This window comes from Pteropus medius, unplaced genomic scaffold (assembly GCF_902729225.1).
Source record: "Pteropus medius unplaced genomic scaffold, Ma_sr-lr_union100, whole genome shotgun sequence".
Classification (NCBI taxonomy): Eukaryota; Metazoa; Chordata; class Mammalia; order Chiroptera; family Pteropodidae; genus Pteropus; species Pteropus medius.
Window position 1 is genome coordinate 379,663 of NW_024342469.1, and position 20,397 is coordinate 400,059.

The 20,397-nt window shown below is 65.1% G+C and overlaps 1 protein-coding gene across 1 annotated transcript in view; it reads left to right on the plus strand.

Annotated features, from left to right (window-relative positions):
* Positions 1–458: 458 nt before the first annotated feature.
* The window catches only part of PLXNB2 (plexin B2), a 28,601-nt gene continuing 8,662 nt past the window's right edge, over positions 459–20,397 (plus strand). The window contains exons 1-13 of the mRNA XM_039863003.1: positions 459–598; positions 11,377–11,430; positions 11,833–11,885; positions 15,314–16,400; positions 16,726–16,908; positions 17,022–17,150; positions 17,803–17,903; positions 18,012–18,138; positions 18,504–18,657; positions 19,385–19,499; positions 19,588–19,696; positions 19,776–19,877; positions 20,381–20,395. Coding sequence (XP_039718937.1) covers positions 15,327–16,400; positions 16,726–16,908; positions 17,022–17,150; positions 17,803–17,903; positions 18,012–18,138; positions 18,504–18,657; positions 19,385–19,499; positions 19,588–19,696; positions 19,776–19,877; positions 20,381–20,395 — 2,109 coding nt within the window. The 5' untranslated portion in view covers positions 459–598; positions 11,377–11,430; positions 11,833–11,885; positions 15,314–15,326. The remainder of the gene's footprint in view (positions 599–11,376; positions 11,431–11,832; positions 11,886–15,313; positions 16,401–16,725; positions 16,909–17,021; positions 17,151–17,802; positions 17,904–18,011; positions 18,139–18,503; positions 18,658–19,384; positions 19,500–19,587; positions 19,697–19,775; positions 19,878–20,380; positions 20,396–20,397) is intronic.

The following is a 20,397-nucleotide window of genomic DNA, read 5'->3' on the forward strand; positions in this document are numbered from 1 at the left end:
TCTGGGGACCATGGAGGAGTTGTTAGGGGACTCGCAGGCGTCTTCCCTTAGGAGGTTGGGGTGCCGAGGCTCCAGGGAACACGTCGAGGCCCAGCAGTCCCTATCCCCGGAAAAGGCAGGGGTGTGGCCGGCCTGTTCCCAGTCTGAGGATGGGGGTGCTGGGGCCGCCCGCCTCGGAGAGAACCGCGAGGGCGCCGGGGGCCTCGGTCTGGCCCTGAGCACCTCCTGGTGCTGAGGCCTGGGCTCGCCTGAGGCCCGGAGCGCTCCCGGAGTGGTGCCCAGGCAGAGGGGCACTAGCTGCCTGGCGCGTACCTGAGCCCGAACCGGGCCGAACCCACCCAGCGCCGCGGCGCGCCCACCGAGGTGGGGGACGCGAGGGGCGCGCGGGGAGCGCCCAGCCCGGCCGGCTCCCCGCGTTCCCACCCTCGCCTCCCCTCCCTCTGTCCCCGCCCTCCCCGTCGGGGGCGGGGCCGCTGCTCCCGCGCGCTCCGGCCCCTCCTCGGCCACACAAAGGCCCGTCTCCATGGCAGCCGCGCGGGCCGGAGCGCAGCGCCGATCGCGGCCCGGGCGCCATCGAACCTCGGCAGCGGACGTGCAGGTACCGAAATCAGGGTACGGGGCTTGCGGGGCGGCCGCTCTGGTCGGGGGGCTTCGCCTCTAGAGCCGCTGCACCCCAGCCTGCGGCGCACGGGGTGCGGGGACCCGGGGCAGCTGCTGCTCCTCGCAGGGCGACTCGGGCCTCGGCCGCGGTCCGTGTGTCCATGGGCCGGGCCGGGCCGCTGCGCCCCACGCTCTTTCAGGTGGCGGGCGAGGGCTGCCGCGTCAGGGGCAGCCGGCCTGGCGCAGCCGAGGGTTCCCAGCAGGGCGCTGAACCCTCTCCCGCCGCCCGCGTCCCTCGGGAGCCTCTCGAAAGCCCCTAGTTCCCGACCCTCCCTCCCGGCCCATGCACCCCCACTCCCTCCACCCCCTCACCTCCCCCCTTGCGTCTCTCCAGCCTCCGAGATCCGGTCCCAGGGCGGAGATAGCCCCTGTTGTGCAAGAGCTCCGGGCACCCACGCACCTCACCCACCCCGCCCGGTTTTCCCCAGGGGTGGACCTGCCGGCAGGCCTCGGCAGCCCCCACCCCCTTGGGACTCCTTGTGAGGGGGCCCTGGACTGTGCCGGCCGGGCTGTTGGTGGGTGCAGGGCTCCGGGTCGGGACTAGGAGTGCCCAGCACCAGCCTCGGGCAAGCCCTGGTGGCCCAGGCCTGCTTCTTCCCAGGCCGGTGTGGACAGTCTCGCTGAGGTTTGTTGGTGTGGCATTTGGGTGGACCCGCCGGACACAGAAGTCTCAGAGCGGGTCGGGGGTGGTGGGGGGGTGTACTTAGTGCTTGGGCCCTGCCCCTCACCCTGCACCTCTGTGTGCCGCCTCCTGCAGGAAGCCTTCCTGGACGGGCCCTTCCTACTCCTCTGCTCGGGCTGCTTGACAGATTTGGGGGGTCCGTGAGCTCAAGAGCCCCAGAGCTTCCTGCCATGGGCTCCTCTTCCCAGCAACCTAGAAAAAGAAGGAAGGGGTCTCTCTGCACCCACCATGACCTGTGCTGGGGCTCAGGGCTGGGGTGAGGCTGGGCCCCAAAGCTGGTGGAATGTTCTGGGGCATAATGGGGTTCTCTGGGCCGTGCCTGTTCCGGGGAGCCCCCTTCATGTCCGACTTAGGCCCCTGGCCCTGCCTGCCGGCCCAGGGCCATGCCCTGTGTTGTGGGAGAGCATGGCAGCCCAGAGCTGGCGGGGGTGCGGGGGGGTGACCACCGGAGAGCCCGAGAGCGCCCCTCTTCTGCCCTGAGGGGAGAGTCCCCAGGAGGGTAGGGTCAGCACCCCACCTGGGCCTGCTGGGTATTTTTTGTGGCGTGACAGCTTTTAGGAATCCCTGGAAGACGGCTCGAGCGAGTGGGCTGGCAGATCTGGGCCTCCCACCTCCTGCCACCCCACCTACCGGGGGCCACCTCAGTCTGGGGGGGGGGCCCTGAGTCCTGGCAGGGATTCTTTGCCCCAGGAGGGGAGAGAAGTTACTGACAGAAACAAGGTTTGGAATGTGAGTCCCCCTCCCCCGCCGGCCGCCTGCCAGGAAGGAATTATTTTGGATTATCCAGCCATGTCCAGCCGCCCAAAAAGGGAGGCTGCAGCCTGGGAGAGGGATCCACTTCCGGGGCTGCTGGTCGAGAGCCCCAGGAGGGCGGGACTGGCAAGTCTGGGCAGCTCAGCCACCACCTCCCCCGCTGCTCAGACTGGGTGGGGGCGGGGTGGGAGAGGATGCGTCACCCTCGGGTCAGAGAAGGCCCCAGGTCAGTCCCAGTGGGGCCTGCTGAGCGAGGCTGGGGGGCGGGGGGGTGCTGTGGGCAGGAAGAGCCCTGGCCCTGTCCAAGGCGCCTGGCTGGAGGACCCCCTTCACCCCCAGAAGCCCTCACTCTAGGGCCTCGAGGCCGCCTCCAGAGCCAGGCTCAGAGACACACCTTGGGCGGGTCACTCACACTCCATACTTCAGAGGTGACAGGGAACAGGTAGGGGTGTGACTGAGGCTGCCTGGGGTGGGGCCCTGGGGACTCCTACGGGGCTGAAGCTCACTCAGGCCACCCGCCTGCCCCCCGACTGACCCCTTGACCAGCAGCTGACGGCATAGCCTTGTCTAAGCCCCCCTGAGAGCCCAGCTCTCATCCCTTACACTGCCCCGCTTGGATGTGCTGCCTGTCAGCTGGGCCCACGGGTGGGCAGGCTGAGGCCATGGGTGTGGGTCCCTGTGAGCAGCCATGTGGGGCGCTGCCTCTGCCAGGTGGGCCGCCTGGGTCCATGCTGTGTGTGCCTGCAGCCATGCCCCCAGCAGCCCCTGCGGGGACCCCACTGAAGATGGTAAGCTGGCATCTGGGAAGGAGTGGAGGAGGCCCAGGGCCTGGCCCTAGCCCAAGCAAGTAGAGCAGAAGAGATCGTGTTGGAAGGCACCAGGGTGGGCTGGCAGCCTGCAGAGGGTCCATATGGCCTGGCTCCTCTCCCCCAGGAGGGCCAGGCTCAGGCGCTTGTGTCATCCAAGGACCTAGGCCATTGTGGGGACGTCGTGGTGTTCTGCTGCCTGCCTTGTGCTGTATCCTGGGTCCAGAGCCGACGACCCCCTTGGGACATTGGGTGTGACGGGAACACTGGTGGGGAGAGGCTGTGGGTGCCAGCGTCCTCCCACGTGGCCCCGTTTCTGATCTGGGAAGAGCCACACTGAAGTGCCAGGCCCCCTCCCACCCACGAGCAGGAAGTCCTTACCCGTGTCATGCCTCGGTTCTCCTTGCTGCACCCACAGGCCGCCGGCCCCCCACCTTGGCCTGGTGGGTGGGGAGTAAGCATGTTTTCCAGTTGAGAGGGGGGCTCCACTCCCTCGGAGGTGGAGGCGGGCTCTCTGCCAGCTAGAGTCACCAGCGGGGTGCAGGGGCTGGGCAGAGCCTCCCCCAGAGGCCGATGGCTATTTGTGTTCGGGGTGGGGACTGGCGCTAATTGTCTTTGGTCTCAAATGACAGACCGGGGAAGGTAGGAGCAGTGGCCTGCAGTTGGCTGGTGGGTGGGGGGCACTGGGGTGCGTGGGGCTTGAGGGAGCACAGCACCTGCGCTTCCCTTTTCTCTCCGGGCCGCGATGTATGTGGTCCCTTCACGTTCTTCCCCTTGGTGGTTTCACATCCTGACAGGCTCTGGCTTCTTTCTGCCCCTGCAGAGACGCGCACCTCGGCCCCTGCTGGGCAAGAACCGTGCCCTGTCCCGGGTCCCCCTGCCACAGGCACAGCCTCAGGCCAGGCCAGGGCCAGCTGCTCTCCAGCCCTCCCCTGCCTCAGGGAGCACAGAGTAGGGGGGCCCCTGCCCTCTGGCCCCAGGGCCCCCCTGTGTTGGGCCTTTGTTCCTCTGCTCTGGTACTCAGAAACCTGTGACAGTGACTGGGACCCCAGATGGAGCCCGGGTAGCCAGGGACGGTAGCCAGACTGCTCATGGGGATATCTGCAGGTCTGCCCTGTCCCGCGTGGGGCCCCACAGCAATGTCCGTGTCACGGCGAGAAGCCCAGGGCTGGTCTGGGGCTGGAGTTTCTGTTTCTCACCCTTGTCGCCCCTGAGCACCTGTTGCACACAGACTGGCCCACCCACTGCTGTCCTCCACTGTGGCTTCCGCCCACCTGAGTGTCTGGTGCTCCATCGGCTGTGCGCTGGGCTGGGATCAGGGGCGTCTGCAGGCAGGGCCTGGCTCTGTGCAGACACCCTCTTTTCATGCCCTGAGACTGTGTGACTTCTCAGAGCAGGCAGTTCCCCATCCGGCTGCCAGATGACTACCGGCCTGAGTGGGGGGTTATAGGGAGGGGAGGGGAGATTTTGGGGCGCAGCCTGGGTTCTGACCCCAGTACTGCCATTTGGTCCTGCCCTGGATGTGTCACTTCCGGTGAGGAGACTGGACCCTGGGGTGCTGTCACTCCTCAGGAAGAGCTAGAAAGAAAAAAAAGTTTGCTGTCTGCCTTTCAGGAGGCACCTGTGTCAACACAGCAGTCAGGCAGAGCATCTGCTCCCAAGGCTGGGGTGGTTCCGGCGGGGCCTTTCCCACGTTGGCCTTCTGCTCCTGTCTGTGACCCCAAGCCAGTGTGCCACCTGGGCAGGGCATGGGCCATGGACTAGATTGGGGCCTTGTTGGGGGGCGCCACAGCTCCCGTCCAGGCACCCTGCTAGAGGCCGAGGCTGCTCTGGGGTCCTGGGAGGCCACAGCAGGACGTATGGCAGGCAGCGTGGGTGACAGTGGGAAGAGCGTGATTGGCTTGGTGCCCCCTGGGGCTGGTGCTGTTGTCACCCCGTTCTTGGAGTGCCAGGGGAAGGGGTGCTGGGCGGGGACCTGAGGGACAGCCCTGGGAGGTCGTGGAGCGTGGGTCTGTCTCGGAGTGTGAGGGGGCCGATGGCGTTCATGGTTCAGAGGCCGTGGGATGGCCGCTTGGCCTTGGGGTGACCTGGGCAGTGTGGAGGCCCCACTACGGGGATGTAGGTTTGGGAACTAATTGTAGGTGGCAGCTCGGGCGGCCCCTGTCCCGCCCAGCATTCGGGAGAAGCCATTTTCAGTTGAGCTGGGCCGGTGGGCAGGGGCGAGGGCTGTGGGAGGGAGGGGCTCCAGCACGGGCCACCCGGTCCCTCAGTCTTAGAGATGCTGCCTGGACTGGCCCGGGGACTTGGGGGGCTGGGCCTCCCCACGCCCGTCTTGGCGTCAGGCCCGATTTGGGGGGCCACCTTGAGGTACTTCAGGCCTGGGAACAGATGTCAGGATGGGGGATGGGAAGCCAAACAGGAAGAAGGGGGCGACCCAGACGGGCCTGTCCCCCAGGCCCAGCAGTGCTTCCTGGAGGTGGCCCGGGCCCCACCCCTGCGGGTGGCAGGTCTTCCCTCGGGCAGCTGAGTGGTGAAGGGGCTGGGCCTGGCCCCAGGGAGCTGGGGGCTCCTTCCTATGCAATCCCAGGCACCTTGCTGCCCCCCATCATGACCCACTGGTGGCCCTACTTCACTCTAGGCCAGGCGTCTCCGCAATGGGAATCTGGCCTCCCTGTCCTCCGGAAGCCTTGCGTGCTTGCCCACTGCCCCGCCCCAGCCTGGCCTGCAGACCCTGCCCAGCAGCCCAAGCACCTGGCACCACGCCTGGACCCCGGCCTGGCCTGCACGGGAGCCTCGCACTGTTCCCTGTGCTTTTTCCTCTGCTCAGGTGGCCCTGCCCTCACTGTTCCCGTACACGGCCCCTCCCTCAAGGCCAGCTGCAGGCCTGCCCAGCTCTGCCAGGCCTCTCAACCCCTCTGTGCATCCTGAGCTGACCCAGCGCTGGGGCTGGCCAAGACCCCTCCCACCCACAGCCCAAGTGCTCAGGTCCAGGGTACCTCCTCCTGTGGTCTCTGTGTCCTGGGGACACTCTGGGTGTTGGGGCAGGACCCCTGTTGGCAGGGTTCCCATCGACATCACAGACGTGGGCTCCTGCACATGTGTGGTCACGAGTATGTGAGTGGTGGCTGGCATGCCAGCTTGGCACAATGCCCCAGGCTAATTGTGGGGTTCGGCTGTGATGGAGGAGGTGGGGCTGGGGTGACCGCTGAGGCACTGACAGACTGACAGGGAGATTACAGGCCTTGCTCGCTTCTCCCTTGCTTGTGCCCTCACCCATCAGCCCCCCACGCCCACCCCTGCCTCCTACATACGGCCCAGGAAAGGGGCTCTGGGTGGGGGCTGGTCCTGGGCCATCTGCAGTCGCCGTGAGCCTCAGGCTGCCCTGGCCAGCAGCATCCCGCTGGCTATGGAAGGTGAGCCCACAGAAGAGAGGATGGTGGGGGCAGCTCATCGGCGGGGTGGCTGGGTAGGGGCGGGTGCTGATGGGCAGGGCAGCAGACGCCAGAGGCTCATACCTGTCATTGAGCCCCAAATGCCCATGAGACTGCCCCCAGCCTCTCCAAGCTCAGATGTAGGGGTAGAGCACAGGGCTACACATACAGGAGCCTCTGGCAGCTATCCGAACTGCCCCAGCGGGGCCGAGGGCACACTGGTGCTTCTGTCGCCCTGCCTCGCCCCGCTCCCGCGGCCAGCCCTAACCCAAAGTTGGCCCCTCCTAATGTCTCACCCCTCTTCCTGTCGCTCCCAAGCCGACATGACTATCCACTGGTCAGGTTATCTCGGATGAGTGTCCACTTGCCTTCGTGCCGGCCCCATCCCTGTCATCTCTTCATCACATGTGGACTGAGGCTGCTGTATGAGCGCCACTCAAGGGGCTCCTGGACGCTGGCGGGTGGGGACTCGTCCCCGCGTCTCCATCAGGCAGCACCTTCCGTGGCACACAGCACGTTCTCGGGGGCTTTGGGCTGAACAGGTGGCGTGAGCGAGCGGGCCCCGCGTTGGGCGGTCCCATGAGTGCGGGGTTGTCCATGGAGGATGGAGAGCTGTGGCCAGTTCTGATCTGGTCGAGGGCCATGGGCGTGGCCTCAGTGGAGAAGCAAGGGAGGGCTCCACGCCATGCTCAGGTGGGAAGCGTGGTGCCATCGGAGACTGCCGAGCCCGGCCTTCTGTCCTGTAGGCTGCAGTCGGGGCCCGCATGGGTATTCTTTTTTCTTATTAGGAAATTGTTTTACAAACAAGATATTTAAAAATTAATTAGCACATGTCAAGAGTTGGCGCAAACAGACGTAGTTTGGTTCTCGCAGTGGGAGCGTCTGCACGACACACCCACAGCCACGGCCCCAGCCCCACCGGCACGAGAGGTGGCCCCTGTTGCTCCTGCTGCACAGACGGGCTCAGCCCGAGGCCCAGATTCGGTCAGACTTCCTGCTCTTGGGGCTGCCATTCCTGGCTTTCCTGCTTCCGTACTTTTGACACACAAAAGTGGGGGGGTGGGAGGACTACTGGGATGACTGTCTCGCCATGGCACTGACTGGCCTCCTGGAGTAGTCGAGGTTGTGACTCGTGTTATGTTGATACTGCTTGTCACTTCGTTGGCACCCACGTGGCTATTCTTGAACAGAATAATTTCTTGAAACTGTGTTCACAAGTTTTTCTAAGCCACCTTGCCACTTTAGACAGCCACGGGAGTGGGATTCTGGTCTAGGTTGACACCCACAACTAGAGGCTGCAGTTCTCACAGTGGGGAGCCGGGGCACACGCCTTTGTTCTCAGGCTTTGCCATTGAGCTCTTGAGATACCTGAGGACAAGGGCTGGATGCAGATACCCTGGGGGCCGTGGCCTCAGGCCTCAGACAGAGGAGCCTGAGAGGGGGCTGGATGCACTCTGGGGAGCAGCATCAGAAGCTGGAGGGGTGGGGCTGTGGGGCCCAGGCTGGGGTGGGGTGGGGTCAGGAGAAGCTGTAGTTTTCTGGGCACACTCCCCTTGGCCTTGGGTCTTGGGCCTGCGACCTCACTGCCACCAGCCAGGGGTGACTTTTCTTGCTGGCCCCCAGAGCCCAGACTGTTGAGGAAGGCTGACCAGTCCCTCCCGACCCAGGCAGGGGCTAGGCAGTCTGGCCCACCGTCTAGGCTGCTGGGAGGAGGTGGTGACACCCTATACCTGGGAGGTGTCCTGTGGGAGGCTCTGGTGGCTGACGAGGCTCAGGCTAGGACGTCAGTCGGTCCTTAGAGACCCGCCCAGCCCCACCCTCGGTGGCTGTGTAGGGAGGGCTTGGCTTTCCCCCGCGTGAGTCAGGTCGCGCAGACCCAGCCCCGGGTCGCGGGTCGCGCTGGCGGCTGCGGGGCGTGATTGGCCGGCGGCCGACCCTGGGCCAGGGGCGGAGCCGAGAGCGCTCAGGCAGGTAGCTGCCGGCGGTGCCAGACTCCAGGTGAGCGCTCCCTGTGCCCACGTGGCCGCCGCCGTCATTGTTGCTGGAGGGCAGGCGAGCCCTGCGCCCCGGGCGAGGTCCTCACGGGGCCCGCGAGCTCCTCGGCGAGACTGCGGCGGGGCGCGGGCGGCGCCCCAGGAGCGAGCGGCCGGTCTGGGGGCGGCGCGCGGGCTGAACTCTGACCCGGGCCTCGACCCCAGCCGGGCAGGTACCCCGTCGCGTCTGTCTGGAGCCCAGCGGAGGCTTGAGGTACGGGCGGCGCGGCTGTTTTGTCTCCCCTGATTTAAGACTCCCGGCTAATTGCGGATTTGCATTTTCGTCGCTGAGCCGAGGCCCGGTCCCCGGGGCTGCCAGCTGCCCGGCGGGGGAGGGGCGGCTCCCGCCTTCCGTGACTAGTTGCCAACCAACGCGCGGGCAGCCGCTCACCCTCGGGTGCCCCGCGACCTCTCCTGGTGGGGGCGCGGCCTCCACTCTGTCAGGGGTTGGCTCTTTCACTCCCTCGATTGAGGGTCCCTACTGCCCTCCTTATAGCGCTAGGGACCCGCAGGCACACACCGTTTGGGGGGGGGGGTGCCTGCGGCTGTCCCCACTTGGGCCTGTTCCTACCTGACTAAACCTTCACCTGTCTGCGGGTCCCTTCCTGAGCCCATGGGCGGGCTGGCCAGGCCAGGGGCAGCCCTGAGGTGGACCGCTCCTCCCTGGGCCTTCCTGCTTTCTGTTGTTGTGATTTTAGTGGTAAGAAGTGGCCCGATCTGTGTTTGCTATCTAAGATAGCGCGTGGAAGGAACTCCACACTCCACCGCCCTCCTCCAGAGGGGGCAGGGGCCTGGGAAAGGGGGAACTGGCAGCTCTGGGCCCCGCCTGGTCTGGAGAGGACTCTGCCCTTCCTCTTTTGGCAGCCCCTGTCTACCTTTCCTGCTGGGGTGCAGGGGCCTGGCAGCTCTGCTTAGGAAGATGAAACCTGGGGAGGGAGCCACAGGGGACCTAAGTGCTGAGGGCTCCTGCGGCTCCCTGTGCAGTCTGGGCTGTGGAGGAGGGGCCTGACTCCCCGGCGTCCCCTGTCCCTCATCAGTGCCCTGGCTGGGGGAGGAGACGCCACTGTGTGTGACATTTGAGGATCAGGTGCAGGGAGCACGTGTGCTTTTGGCTCCCCCGGGTACGTGTCACCCCTTTCCTGGTTTGCTGGGCTCAGACACACCGGTTCCCAGCCGGCAGATCCTGTGGTTAGACCTTGCTCACAGAGGGCCCGCCAGCAAAGGCCACAGACCATCGAGAGTGAGGGACAGTCTTTCAGAGCCAGGTCAGGATGGGTGGCGGTTTCCCAAGGGACCAGCTAAAAGCAGGTGACACCATGAGCACCTACCTTCTCCGCACACATGGGTTCACTCAACGCCATATGGCAGCCCACTGAGGTGTGTGCTGTTATCACCCCTATGCTACACATGGGGAAACTGAGGCACAGTGGGCTCTGAAAATGATCCACATAACCCAGGTAGAAAGTAATAAAGCTGGGGTTTGAACCTGATAGTCTGGTTCCAGGGTTCTGTTCTTTGGGACCTGCCCCCCCGCCCCTCCCCCATGCAGCTGCATTGGGTATGTGTGGCTGTGGGGTGGGGGCCATGGGTGCTCAAGAGAGTGGCCTTCTCAGGGTGGAGAGTGACCCCTCCTGAGAGCTGGAGGTCAAGGCTCGCTTTGGGGGCCAGGACTAGGTTGAGAGCAGAGGCACCCCTGAGTACTTGGCGGCTAAGGAAGGGGAGGCTCCAGGTTTCATCCTGCCGGTCCCTGGTGGGGGTGGCTGTGGGGGATAGGCAGGTGGGCATGTGTAGGCTCAAGAAGATGTCCCTTGGAAGAGGCCAGCCTCCTTTGGCCTTGCCTACAACAGACACACTCACCACCAGGAGCCTGGGCCAGTGGAGGGCTGGAGGCTGAGGGGACAGGCATAGGGGCACATGGAGGAGACTGGTATGACTTCCTCTGACGTGGCGAGCCTCATGCTCTCCCGTTTCTGTGCTGTGGACGCCCAGCGAGCCTCCACCTGCGCCTGCAGCAGCAGCAAGGCCAGGCCGGTCCTGGCTTTCTCATGAGGCTAGTGTGCTGAAGCCCTGTGGTTTGGCTTCTGAGTCCCTCCTTCCACGAAGGCTGCCTTGAGTGCCCAGGGAAAGAGGACCCCCTCACCCCCACTCCCGGGGATCCAGGGTAACCCTTTCCTGCTCAGCTAGGAGCTGAGGGTGCCAAAGGGGCTTCTCGCCGCAGGGAAGTGCTGCCCCGTGCACAAGTGCCCACCTCCCTGTGCGCCTTGCTCCCGCTGGTCCGTCTTAAACCTCCCGAAGGTCCGGACCTGGATCCTGCCCTCCGGGGAGGTGACCGTGTTGGGCAGTGCGCTGCACGGGGCTGGTGGAACACGGAAGTGGGCGGGGGCGTGGAGGAGGCAGGAACTAACCCCGGTGAAGGAGGTCTTGGAGGCACTGGCTGGGCTTGGTGGCTGAGCCCAGGTTGGGGGGGTCTGGGAAAGGCCAAGAGAGATCTGGGAGCTGGGGGAGGGGGCCAGAGGAGGAAGCCATCGTTATTATGTGTCTCTCCGTATTTAGTCAAGAATATATAAATATGCTCTTATAAAATTTTGTATGAAGTGGCAAATGAAATTTCTTTGAGGTCCCAGCCCCCTCCTTCCTGACCCCAAGTTTCACACTACTTCCAGTTTGGATGCAGGCTTCTAGAACTCAGCAGTTAAACTCTGGTGTGCCGTGCAGATGCCTAGAACCCTGTGCCACAGCCGTCCTGCGCCTCGTGGGGGTCAGCACGGACTATTCTGTGGTTTTTCAGAGTCCTCTGGTTGGATGCTGGGTGGTTGCCAGATTTCCACTGTAATAAACTACTGGGAAGTACCCTTGCTGCGGGTATACGGGGGCGTTTATCCAGGAGAGGAGACAATAGCAAGCATTGCAGAGCGCTACAGTGTAACGAGCTCTCCTGAGGCTTTTCCTGAATGAATCATTTAGTCCTTATAAACCCCTGGAGGAGCTCACTATGACTCTCCATTTCACAGATGGAGAACTGAGACACAGAGAAGTTAAGTAACTTGCCCAAGGTCGCACAGCTAGTAAGTAGAATTGTGGGGGTCATGGGTATATCCATTTCTTGAAAGAAATTTTTGTTTCAATCACAGTGATATGTGTCTAGTTTAAAAAGACAGACAGTGGCAATAGACTTATAATAAGAAATGGCTCATTCCCCTTTTTCTTCTGCCTTTTTTGGGCAGAGGAGAGAGGTGTGTGTCAGGCTTGTATTCTGGGAAGACCAAATGGGTGTGTCTGCACCCCAATGGGGTGCTGGGCTAGGGGCATGAAGAAAAAGAGGAGGTTGAGAGTCTCGTGCTCTAGGATGACAGAGGCAAAATGGGGTCTCATGGGCTGCTCCCCACACCCCTAGACACGGAGCAGAGGAAGCAGGTCGAAGCAGGCCAGGCTTGCGGTGAGACCACTGTCTCTCCTTTGCTTCCTAGAGAATTTCGATGCCAGCCTGGAGCAGAGACTGAGCTGGACTTCTGGAGCCTCGGTGAGTGGGGGCTGGGCCCCACCTGGGGAAGGCAGGGGGGCTACAGCCATGCAGTGAGGCTGGCGGTGCCTTCCATGGCTGTGGTGTGACTGGAGCTCTGGTGAACACGTCTGCCCAAACCCAAGCCCTGCCAGGCCCCCAGTTCTCTGAGGCCAGGCTTTTCTTGGTGGCCGGTGGGGGGGGGGGGGAGTTGGTGCTCTGCAGTGAGACTGGAGTGGTGTTTGTGCACTGGTGTGCTGGGTTCTGGAACATTAGGGCTGGGAGTTTGGGCTTGGGGGGAAGGGGCGCCTGTCCAGACGCTTTCCGGGCCAGGGGCAGTCTGGAGTTTGTGTGACTTCTTGGAAATGCACCTCCACGCTCCAGCCAGGAAGGCGGCCTTCCGATGCCCCTGAGGAAATCCCCGCTGCCTGGTAAGCGGGGGTCCCCGGGCTGTGCTCAAAACAGGAAGTGCCCATTCCAGGAACACCACAGGCAGGAAGCTTTGCTGGCTGTACCTGGCGCCGCCTGCTCGCCTGCTGGGCCTGTGGCCTGAGCTCTGCCTCTGGTCAGATGGGTCACCCTTTGCTCCTGGGCCTGGCCAGGCAGGTCACCTGAGGTTTCATTTGTTCAGGAAGTGGCGGGGCGCTGCTTCCTGTGGAGTGTGACCCCAGTCCCTCCTGCCAGCAGATGGCCTGGGCTTAGCACTGAGCGTTTGAGCTTTACTCTGCCCACCCGCCTGTCACCCAGAGGCGGGTCCTGGGGCGGGAGCCTGGTTTGGCCCCACCTGCTCTCACTGCTCTCACGGGATGGGCAGGGAAGCAGCAGGGTGTCGCCCCATCACCTTGGTTGTCATTGCACACTCATAGTGTACCAGCGCTGGGGGCCCCTGGGGGAGAGCACAGGGCTGGGCTCCTGCCCCAGGGGACTCGGGCGGACAGTTAACCAGAGCAAGCCCGGAGCATTCTTTCACGCACTGTGATGGCAAAGCTGTGAGCCAGCAGGTTGCGGGAGGGCCCAGGGTCAGAGCCGAGCTTTTTCAGAAGGGGGAGCCACAAGCGTCCTCCCACTTGGTCGGCTCTGGCTCCAAATCCTGGCCGCGCGCTTCCGCCCAGCAGAGCGGCCTGGGCACTGGTCTATCTGGGCCGATGGGGGCTGCCCCAAGGGTGGCCTGGGTTCCGGCGGCTCTGGCCCCGCCCCTGCCCCCGCCTCCGAGTTCCCTCCGGGCGGGGGGACATTCCAGTCATTCCCGGCTCACCCCGCCGGCTCACCCCGCCGGAGCCGCAGCCGCAGCCAGCGGCGCGATGCGGGCACTCGGGTGCAGGGCCAGAGGGGCCGAGCCAGGCAGGGAGGGCCAGCCTGGGCGCCGGGCCGAGGGGCCGGGACGCCCCCGTCCCGCTGGCGCCGCCGTGTGGACTTTGGGCCCAGGCGCGCGCGGGAGGCGGGGCTGCGGGGGGCCGGGGAGGGGCTGTGTGCTGTCCCTTCCCTTCTCGTGCCCCAGCACATCCAGTTCGCGTCTGGGGGTCTCTCCAGCTGCGTCGTCCTTTCCCCTAGACAGGCACCCAAGAGGAGTCTGTGATGGTAGGGACCCCCTCCCCGGAGGACTGCCCATCTTGCCCCACAGTCCTGAGGGGCTTGTGAAACCTTCCCGCCTGGCCATCTTCTCCCCAGCCTGGGCACTCGCATCTTGGCGAGGCCTGGGGTCACCCTGGCTCCTCCAGCATGCATCCTTTGGTCCACCTGCACCTCCCCCTGGCACTGCCCAGCTTTCTGCCCCCAGACAGCAAGGGGCTCCTTCCCAGGTCCCTGCCGCTGCCCCTCCTGGACACCCTCCAGCCAGCCCCTCCAGCGCAGGCTGGGGGTTCTGTGCAGAGGCAGGAGCTGCCCAGCTGAGGGGGCTTCCTAGTGGCCCAAAAAAGAAGGAAGCTGCCTTGATGTGAGAACCAAGGGTCCCTGAGGAGAAGCCAGCCCGTCACAGTGGACCCAGCTTTGCCCAAAGCCAGAGCTCCGGAGAAGCATCTGCCCTGGCTGTGGACCAGGGCAGACCCCTTTCTGCTTTCCCAGAGGAGAGGGACGCAGGGCAGGGGGCATCTATGGGGACTGGAAAAGTAACCTTCTCGAGGGAATAAGAGCGAATCCAGGGAGGTGACGTATGAGGTGACCGCGAAGGGTGTACCAGGCAGTCTGGATGTGCAGGCTGGCCCGTGCTGGGAGCCTGGGAGGCCAGGGCCCGGTTCCCTTGTTACCCTCTGCCATCCATCAGGGTCTAGCCCTACTCGGCTTGTGGCATGGGCCAGGTTGCCTTGGACATCATGCCAGGCGCAGGCATACCCTCAGCGAAGGCTGTAGCCAGTTCAGGGGTGGGGGCTCATGCCCACACTGGGAGAGGGTAGCCTGTGGGGCCGGCAGTGGGGGTTGGTGTGGGGGGTTCCGATAGGACAGAGTGGGGTCCCACAGGTGAGAGGGTAGGGGACTACCCCAAGGTGCAAGAGGCCTCGAGGCCAAATGGCCCTGGTTGAGTTGGGGAGGGGGGACGTTCACGTTCTGGGTCCTCCTCCAGTGTGGGGTCGCGGGCCCAGCACGGGCCTTAGCAGCGCATCCCTCATACATGTGGACACGCGTGTGGCCCTGAGCACGCACAGGACCACATGCTGAGAGAGACGGCTGCACGCAGACGCCAGAGTTCCCCCTCGCAGACCTGGTAGCCTCGGGCTGCTCACAGTATGTCCTCGCTGGCTCACCACAGGGAGGGGCCCGGGGCGGGAGGCAGGGCCGGCTGCAGCCCGGCGGTTCTGCTGGGCAGATAGAAGAAACTACGCACCTTCGCCGACCCATGCGGTTGGCCCAGCTCCCTTTCAGCTGCAACTCTGGCTCCCTGTTTCTCGTCAGATCGCACCGTGTGTTGAGTCAGGTGTGGGACAGGCGTGTGGTCCACTTGTTTGCACGTCTGGGGCCTGTTGGTCAGCCTGGGCCTGTGATGGGATTCACCCTCTGGGCACGGTGCCCCTCCGATCACCTGGAGCTCTCGTGGTCATGGGCGTGGGGTGGGCATGTGCAGGAGTGGCTGGGAGACTTCCTGGAGGAGGTGCTCTGTGGCTTTGGAGCTGAGCCTGTGGGTGCCGTGAAAACCTGGAGGTGGGGGCCAGGGCGCAGTCACACTCGTGCCTGTGGCATCAGCTGTGGCGGCCTGGCGAGACTCCAAGGTGAACTTCTTGAGAAAGGCTGATCAGTGGCCTTGGGGATGTGAGTGGCTGTGTCTGGCCGAACACATGGGAAGGCGGGGAGAGACTGGGCGCTCAGGGCCCGTGGGGCAGCCATGACCCTCCCCAGCCTGTGCTCTGGTCATCTGGGCAGGGTCTCGAAAGAGGATCTAGCGAGACCTTCCTGGGGGGCTTCTTGTGTGGGCGGGTCCTCCAGGCTGGGGCTCTCCTGACCCTTCTCTCCTCCTGCAGGGTGCCAGGGGTGATGGCACGGCAGCTCTGGGCCCTGACCCTGCTGGGCCTGGTGGGCGCGGGCGCGGGCCTGTGGCCGGGAAAGCTGGAGTCCTTCCGCAGCGAGACGGAGCTCAACCACCTGGTGGTGGATAACGCGTCGGGCGTGGTGTACCTGGGGGCGGTGAACGCGCTTTACCAGCTGAGTGCCGACCTGCGGCTGGAACAGCAGGCGGCCACTGGGCCGGCGCTGGACCACAAGAAGTGCACCCCGCCCATCGAGGCCAGCCAGTGCCACGAGGCCGTGCTGACCAACAACGTCAACCAGCTGCTGCTGCTGGACCCGCCGGGGGCGCGCCTCGTCGAGTGCGGCAGCCTCTTCAAGGGCATCTGCGCCCTGCGCTCCCTGGCCAACATCTCCACACGCCTCTTCTACGAGGACGGCAGCGGCGAGAAGTCCTTCGTGGCCAGCAACGACGAGAGTGTGGCCACGGTGGGGCTGGTGAGCGCCACGGACTCCAACGGCGAGCGTGTGCTGTTCGTGGGCAAAGGCAACGGGCCCCACGACAACGGCGTCATCGTGAGCACCCGCCTGCTGGACCGGGCCCACGGCAGGGAGGCCTTCGAGGCCTACACGGACCACGCCACCTACAAGGCCGGCTACCTGTCCACCAACACACAGCAGTTTGTGGCCGCCTTTGAGGACAGCCGCTACGTCTTCTTCCTTTTCAACCAGCAGGACAAGCACCCGCCCCAGAACCGCACGCTGCTGGCGCGCATGTGCAAGCAGGACCCCTACTACTACTCCTACCTGGAGATGGACCTGCAGTGCCTCGACCGCAGCGACGCCCCGGCCACCGCCTTCAGCACCTGCCTGGCGGCCTCCGTGGCCACCTCCGGCGCCGGGAGGGTGCTCTACGCCGTCTTCAGCAGGGACGTCCGGAGAGGTGGGGGGCCTCGGGCAGGCCTCTGTCTGTTCCCCCTCGAGGAGGTCCATGCCAAGATGCAGGCCATCCGCGACGCTTGCTACACGGACACGCGGGAGGCGGGCCGCGACATCTTCTACAAGCCCTTCCATGGCGAGATCCAGTGTGGCGGCCACTTGCTGGTACGTGGCCTTAACAGGCTTCCCCCCATAGGCGTGGGTCTGTGAGCGGCTGCTGCTGGCTGGTGTGGCCCAGTCCCCGCCTGCGTGTGAGGGCCCGTGAGAGGGCACACGTGGGCAGTGTGTTCAGTTGGGTCAGCGTGAGCCTTTGCACACACGTGGGTGCCACCTCATTCACTCGCTCCTGCCAGCGAGCAGGTTCCTGCCTGTGTGGCCCTTGTTCTTGGGGACGTGCGTGGGGCCACAGAGTGCCGGGGACCTTAGTGCAGAGAGGCCTCTGCGGCAGGTCGCGGGTGTCTATGCCCACTGTTGACGCCACGGTCCACAGGGCGCCAGTGAGAGCTTCCTGTGTGGCTCGGAGCACCTGCCCTACCCATTGGGCAGCCGCGAGGGACTCACAGCCAATGCCGTGCTGCAGCGCGGAGGCCTGAACTTGACCGCCGTGACGGTGACAACTGAAAACAGCCACACCATCGCCTTCCTGGGTACCTCGGATGGCCAGGTCCTCAAGGTGAGGCCTGGGGCAGGGCTGGGGCTGGAGGGGCCCCGTCCTGCAGGGGCCGTCGGCGTGAGAACGCCAGCCCCACCCCACGCACCCTCATGCACCTGCCCGCGTGCCCGAAGGTGTACCTGGCCCCAGACGGCAGCTCCGCGGAGTACGGCTCCATCCTCGTGGAGCGCAACAAGAGGGTCAAGCAGGACCTAGTGCTGTCTGCAGACCTGGCCAGTCTGTACGCCATGACCCACCACAAGGTAGGCCTCAGGGAGGGGCCTCGGGGCTGGGCCGTTGGCGCAGAGCCGAGTAGCGCCAGGGAGCATGGGAGGGGTGCTGGCCACATCTCTGTCCTGGGTCTGCAGCGCTGCTCCTGCCTGTCCTGTCCCTGGTCCTGCCTCAGACCCACCCTGAGGGGAGGGCTGGGTCAGTGCTCTGAGTGGGCCTCCCCCATGGCCGGATGGCAGCAAGAGGCCCTGGGCAGCCTCTGTGAGCTCAGGGAGGGCACAGGCCAGCCCCGTCCCCCGCCCCGCTCCATAGCGGGGCTGGTGTAAGGGCCCCTCAAGCCAGCTTTGGGAGCACCTGGGACAACCAGTGGCCTCTCATAGGGAGGGGATCAGAGGGCCTGGGCCGGCACAGGGAGGCGCCATACAGGACACTACGGTTTCCTGGGACCTCGCACCATCAGGTCCTGGGCAGGGGCAACCACTGGGCCACTGGGCCGGGACCACATGGAGCCTGGCACACAGCCACTTCCTGGAGCCCTTGCTGGCGAGCCTTGAGTTGGAGTGTGAGGCTTTTAAGGCTCAGAGATACAGGTGGGGTCAAGTCTGGGGTCCAAGGGAGGCCCTCGTGCCTGCTGGCCTGTTGCCTCCGGTGGCCGCAGCCCCGCTCCCTGCCCTGCTGCCCCAGGTGTTCCGGCTTCCCGTGCAGGAGTGCCTGAGCTACGTGGCCTGTGCACAGTGCCTTCGCTCCCAGGACCCCTACTGCGGCTGGTGTGTCGTCGAGGGACGGTGAGCGCCGGGGTCTGGGGGCCACCGCCCACCCTGGGGCCCTGGGGGGCACAGCCCTGCCCTAGGGCCGACCGGTACGAGGACTGAGGCTGTCCCCTGCCCCTGCAGATGCACCAGGAGGGCCGAGTGCCCACGGGCCGAGGAGAGCGGCCACTGGCTGTGGAGCCGTGAGGAGTCCTGTGTGGCTGTCACGGGGGCCCAGCCGCAGAACATGAGCCGTCGGGCCAAGGGAGAGGTGCGTGACGAGGGTGGCTGAATGCGGGCGAGGCAGGGCCGCTGCTGCCTGAGCTGTGGGGACGGGCCAGAGACCCTTAGTGTCTCACTCCCGGCCTGGGCTCTGTGTGCTGAGCCTAAGGATGGGGAGCCTGTGCTTTGTGGGGTCCCCCAGCCCCTGTGACATGTGGGGCCCCTGTGGATCCAGGACAGGTCTGTTTCGGGTGCGGGGGTGACCACATAGGGCCTGTTTCGGGTACAGTGGGCGTCAGGTTCTCCGGGGGGAGCATGAGCCTCAGCACAGGCGCCCTGGTGGAGATGTCCTCGCTGACAGCCCCCAGGGCTGGGCAGCGGGTCCCAGCATGAGTCCCACATGGCCTTCCCTAGGTGCAGCTGACGGTCAGTCCCCTCCCAGCCCTCGGCAAGGAGGACGGGCTGCTGTGCCTGTTTGGTGACTCTCCGCCCCACGCGGCCCGTGTGGAAGGGGACACTGTCATCTGTGACTCCCCAAGCAGCATCCCCAGCACGCCGCCCGGCCAGGGTGAGGCCCGACCCTCCAGCCACCGGCTGGCCCTCGTCCCTTCTCCCTCGGTGTGGTGGGGTCACTGCGCCCGCCCGCTGAGCCTCGCCCGTGACCCAGTTCCGGGGCGCGTGCTGAGGAAGGGGGAGGGTGCAGACAGGACCTGCCAGGATGAAGCTGGGCAGAGGTCTGCAGGCAGTTACACTTCTGGGTGCCCTAAGCTGCGTGGGCAGAGCAATTTGCACTGACCCCCACCCCAAGGCCATCGGCGAGGGTGACTTTTCTGATCCCTTTCATCCTGCTCCTTTGTCACCTTTACTCAGCACCACCTGCGTGCCAGGCCCTGGGCTCCAGCATCTGTGCAGAAGCCCCTTCACCCTCCCCACCCTGTCTAGCTTGAGACAGGTGGGGCCCCCAGTGTGGGCCAGTGGAGGGCAGCTGCTGGTGCAGGCGGGAGCCACGCAGTCACATGCAGGGACCTGGCAGGTTCTCTGCCCCAGACACCACAGGACCCTGCAAGGACAGCGCGCAGAGCCTCAGGGGCGGACAGCTGAGCCGAGATCAGATAGTGGGCGGCAGGTCAGGCCCCACCCGCAGCCCAGGGCTCCGTGTCAGCCTCTGGTTCTGTGCTCGATAGCTTGTCGGAAGCCGTGATGGGACAGGGACTGAGGCTTCCTGTCCCACACCCATGCATGCCAGCCTCGTACTCTGTGGCCCCCGCCTGACACTGTCCCCATCTGCTGTCTAGACCACGTGGCTATGAACATCCAGCTCCTCTTCAAACAAAGCAGTGTCTTTCTCACCTCCCACCTGTACCCCTTCTACGACTGCCGGAAGGCCATGAGCCTGGCTGAGAACCTGCCGTGAGTGTCGCACCTGCCTGCTTCCCAAGCACCTCCCTGCCACCCCGGCTACTGTCCCAGCACCCCTCACGGCGCCCCCCTCCCCCAGGTGCATCTCCTGTGCCAGCAACCGTTGGACCTGCCAGTGGGACCTGCGCTACCACGAGTGTCGGGAGGCCTCGCCCAACCCCGAGGACGGCATTGTCCCAGCCCACATGGTGAGGGCCGTGGGGCCGCGAGGGAGCGGGGCTGCTCGGCCACGGCCTGGCGGACCCTGACCAGCCTGCCCCTCTGCAGGAGGACAGCTGCCCCCAGTTTCTGAACCCCAGCCCGCTGGTCATCCCCATGAACCATGAGACGGAAGTGACCTTCCAGGGCAAGAACCTGGACACAGTGAAGGTGGGGGGCTTGTGGGTGCCGCCCTGGGGACAGAGGCTGACCATGCAGCTGGACACAGCAGAAGCGGGGGCTGGGGGTGCCACCCTGGGGACAGGGGCTGCAGGCCTGGGCCCTGCAGGGCCTGCTGGGTGGCAGTGTCCGTGGGCCTTGTTCAGAGCTGTATTCTGCAACCATGGAGTTGGGGTGCCTGGGCCCCACATTGGCCATCCTGGCCCAGGGCTCAGTGTGTGCGGTATTGGGAACAGGAGGCAGAAAGGTCTGGGCGTGTGGGGCATTCCGACAGGCCTGGAGCACACGGGCGAGTTTGGGGTGTTGTGGGGCTGGGCAGTGGGGTGCCGTTTAGCGAGGAGGCAGCAGGGTGATATGCTCAGGTGCGGACTGTGGAGGGCGCTGTTCCTGGGGGTGGTCGGTGGGATGGCAGTGCCCAGGCTGGCCCAGGGTGTGGGCTCGGGAGGGTGGTGGGGGTCTGGCCCCTCAGGTGTCCTGACTGGCTGGCCTTGCAGAGCCCCTCCCTGCAGGT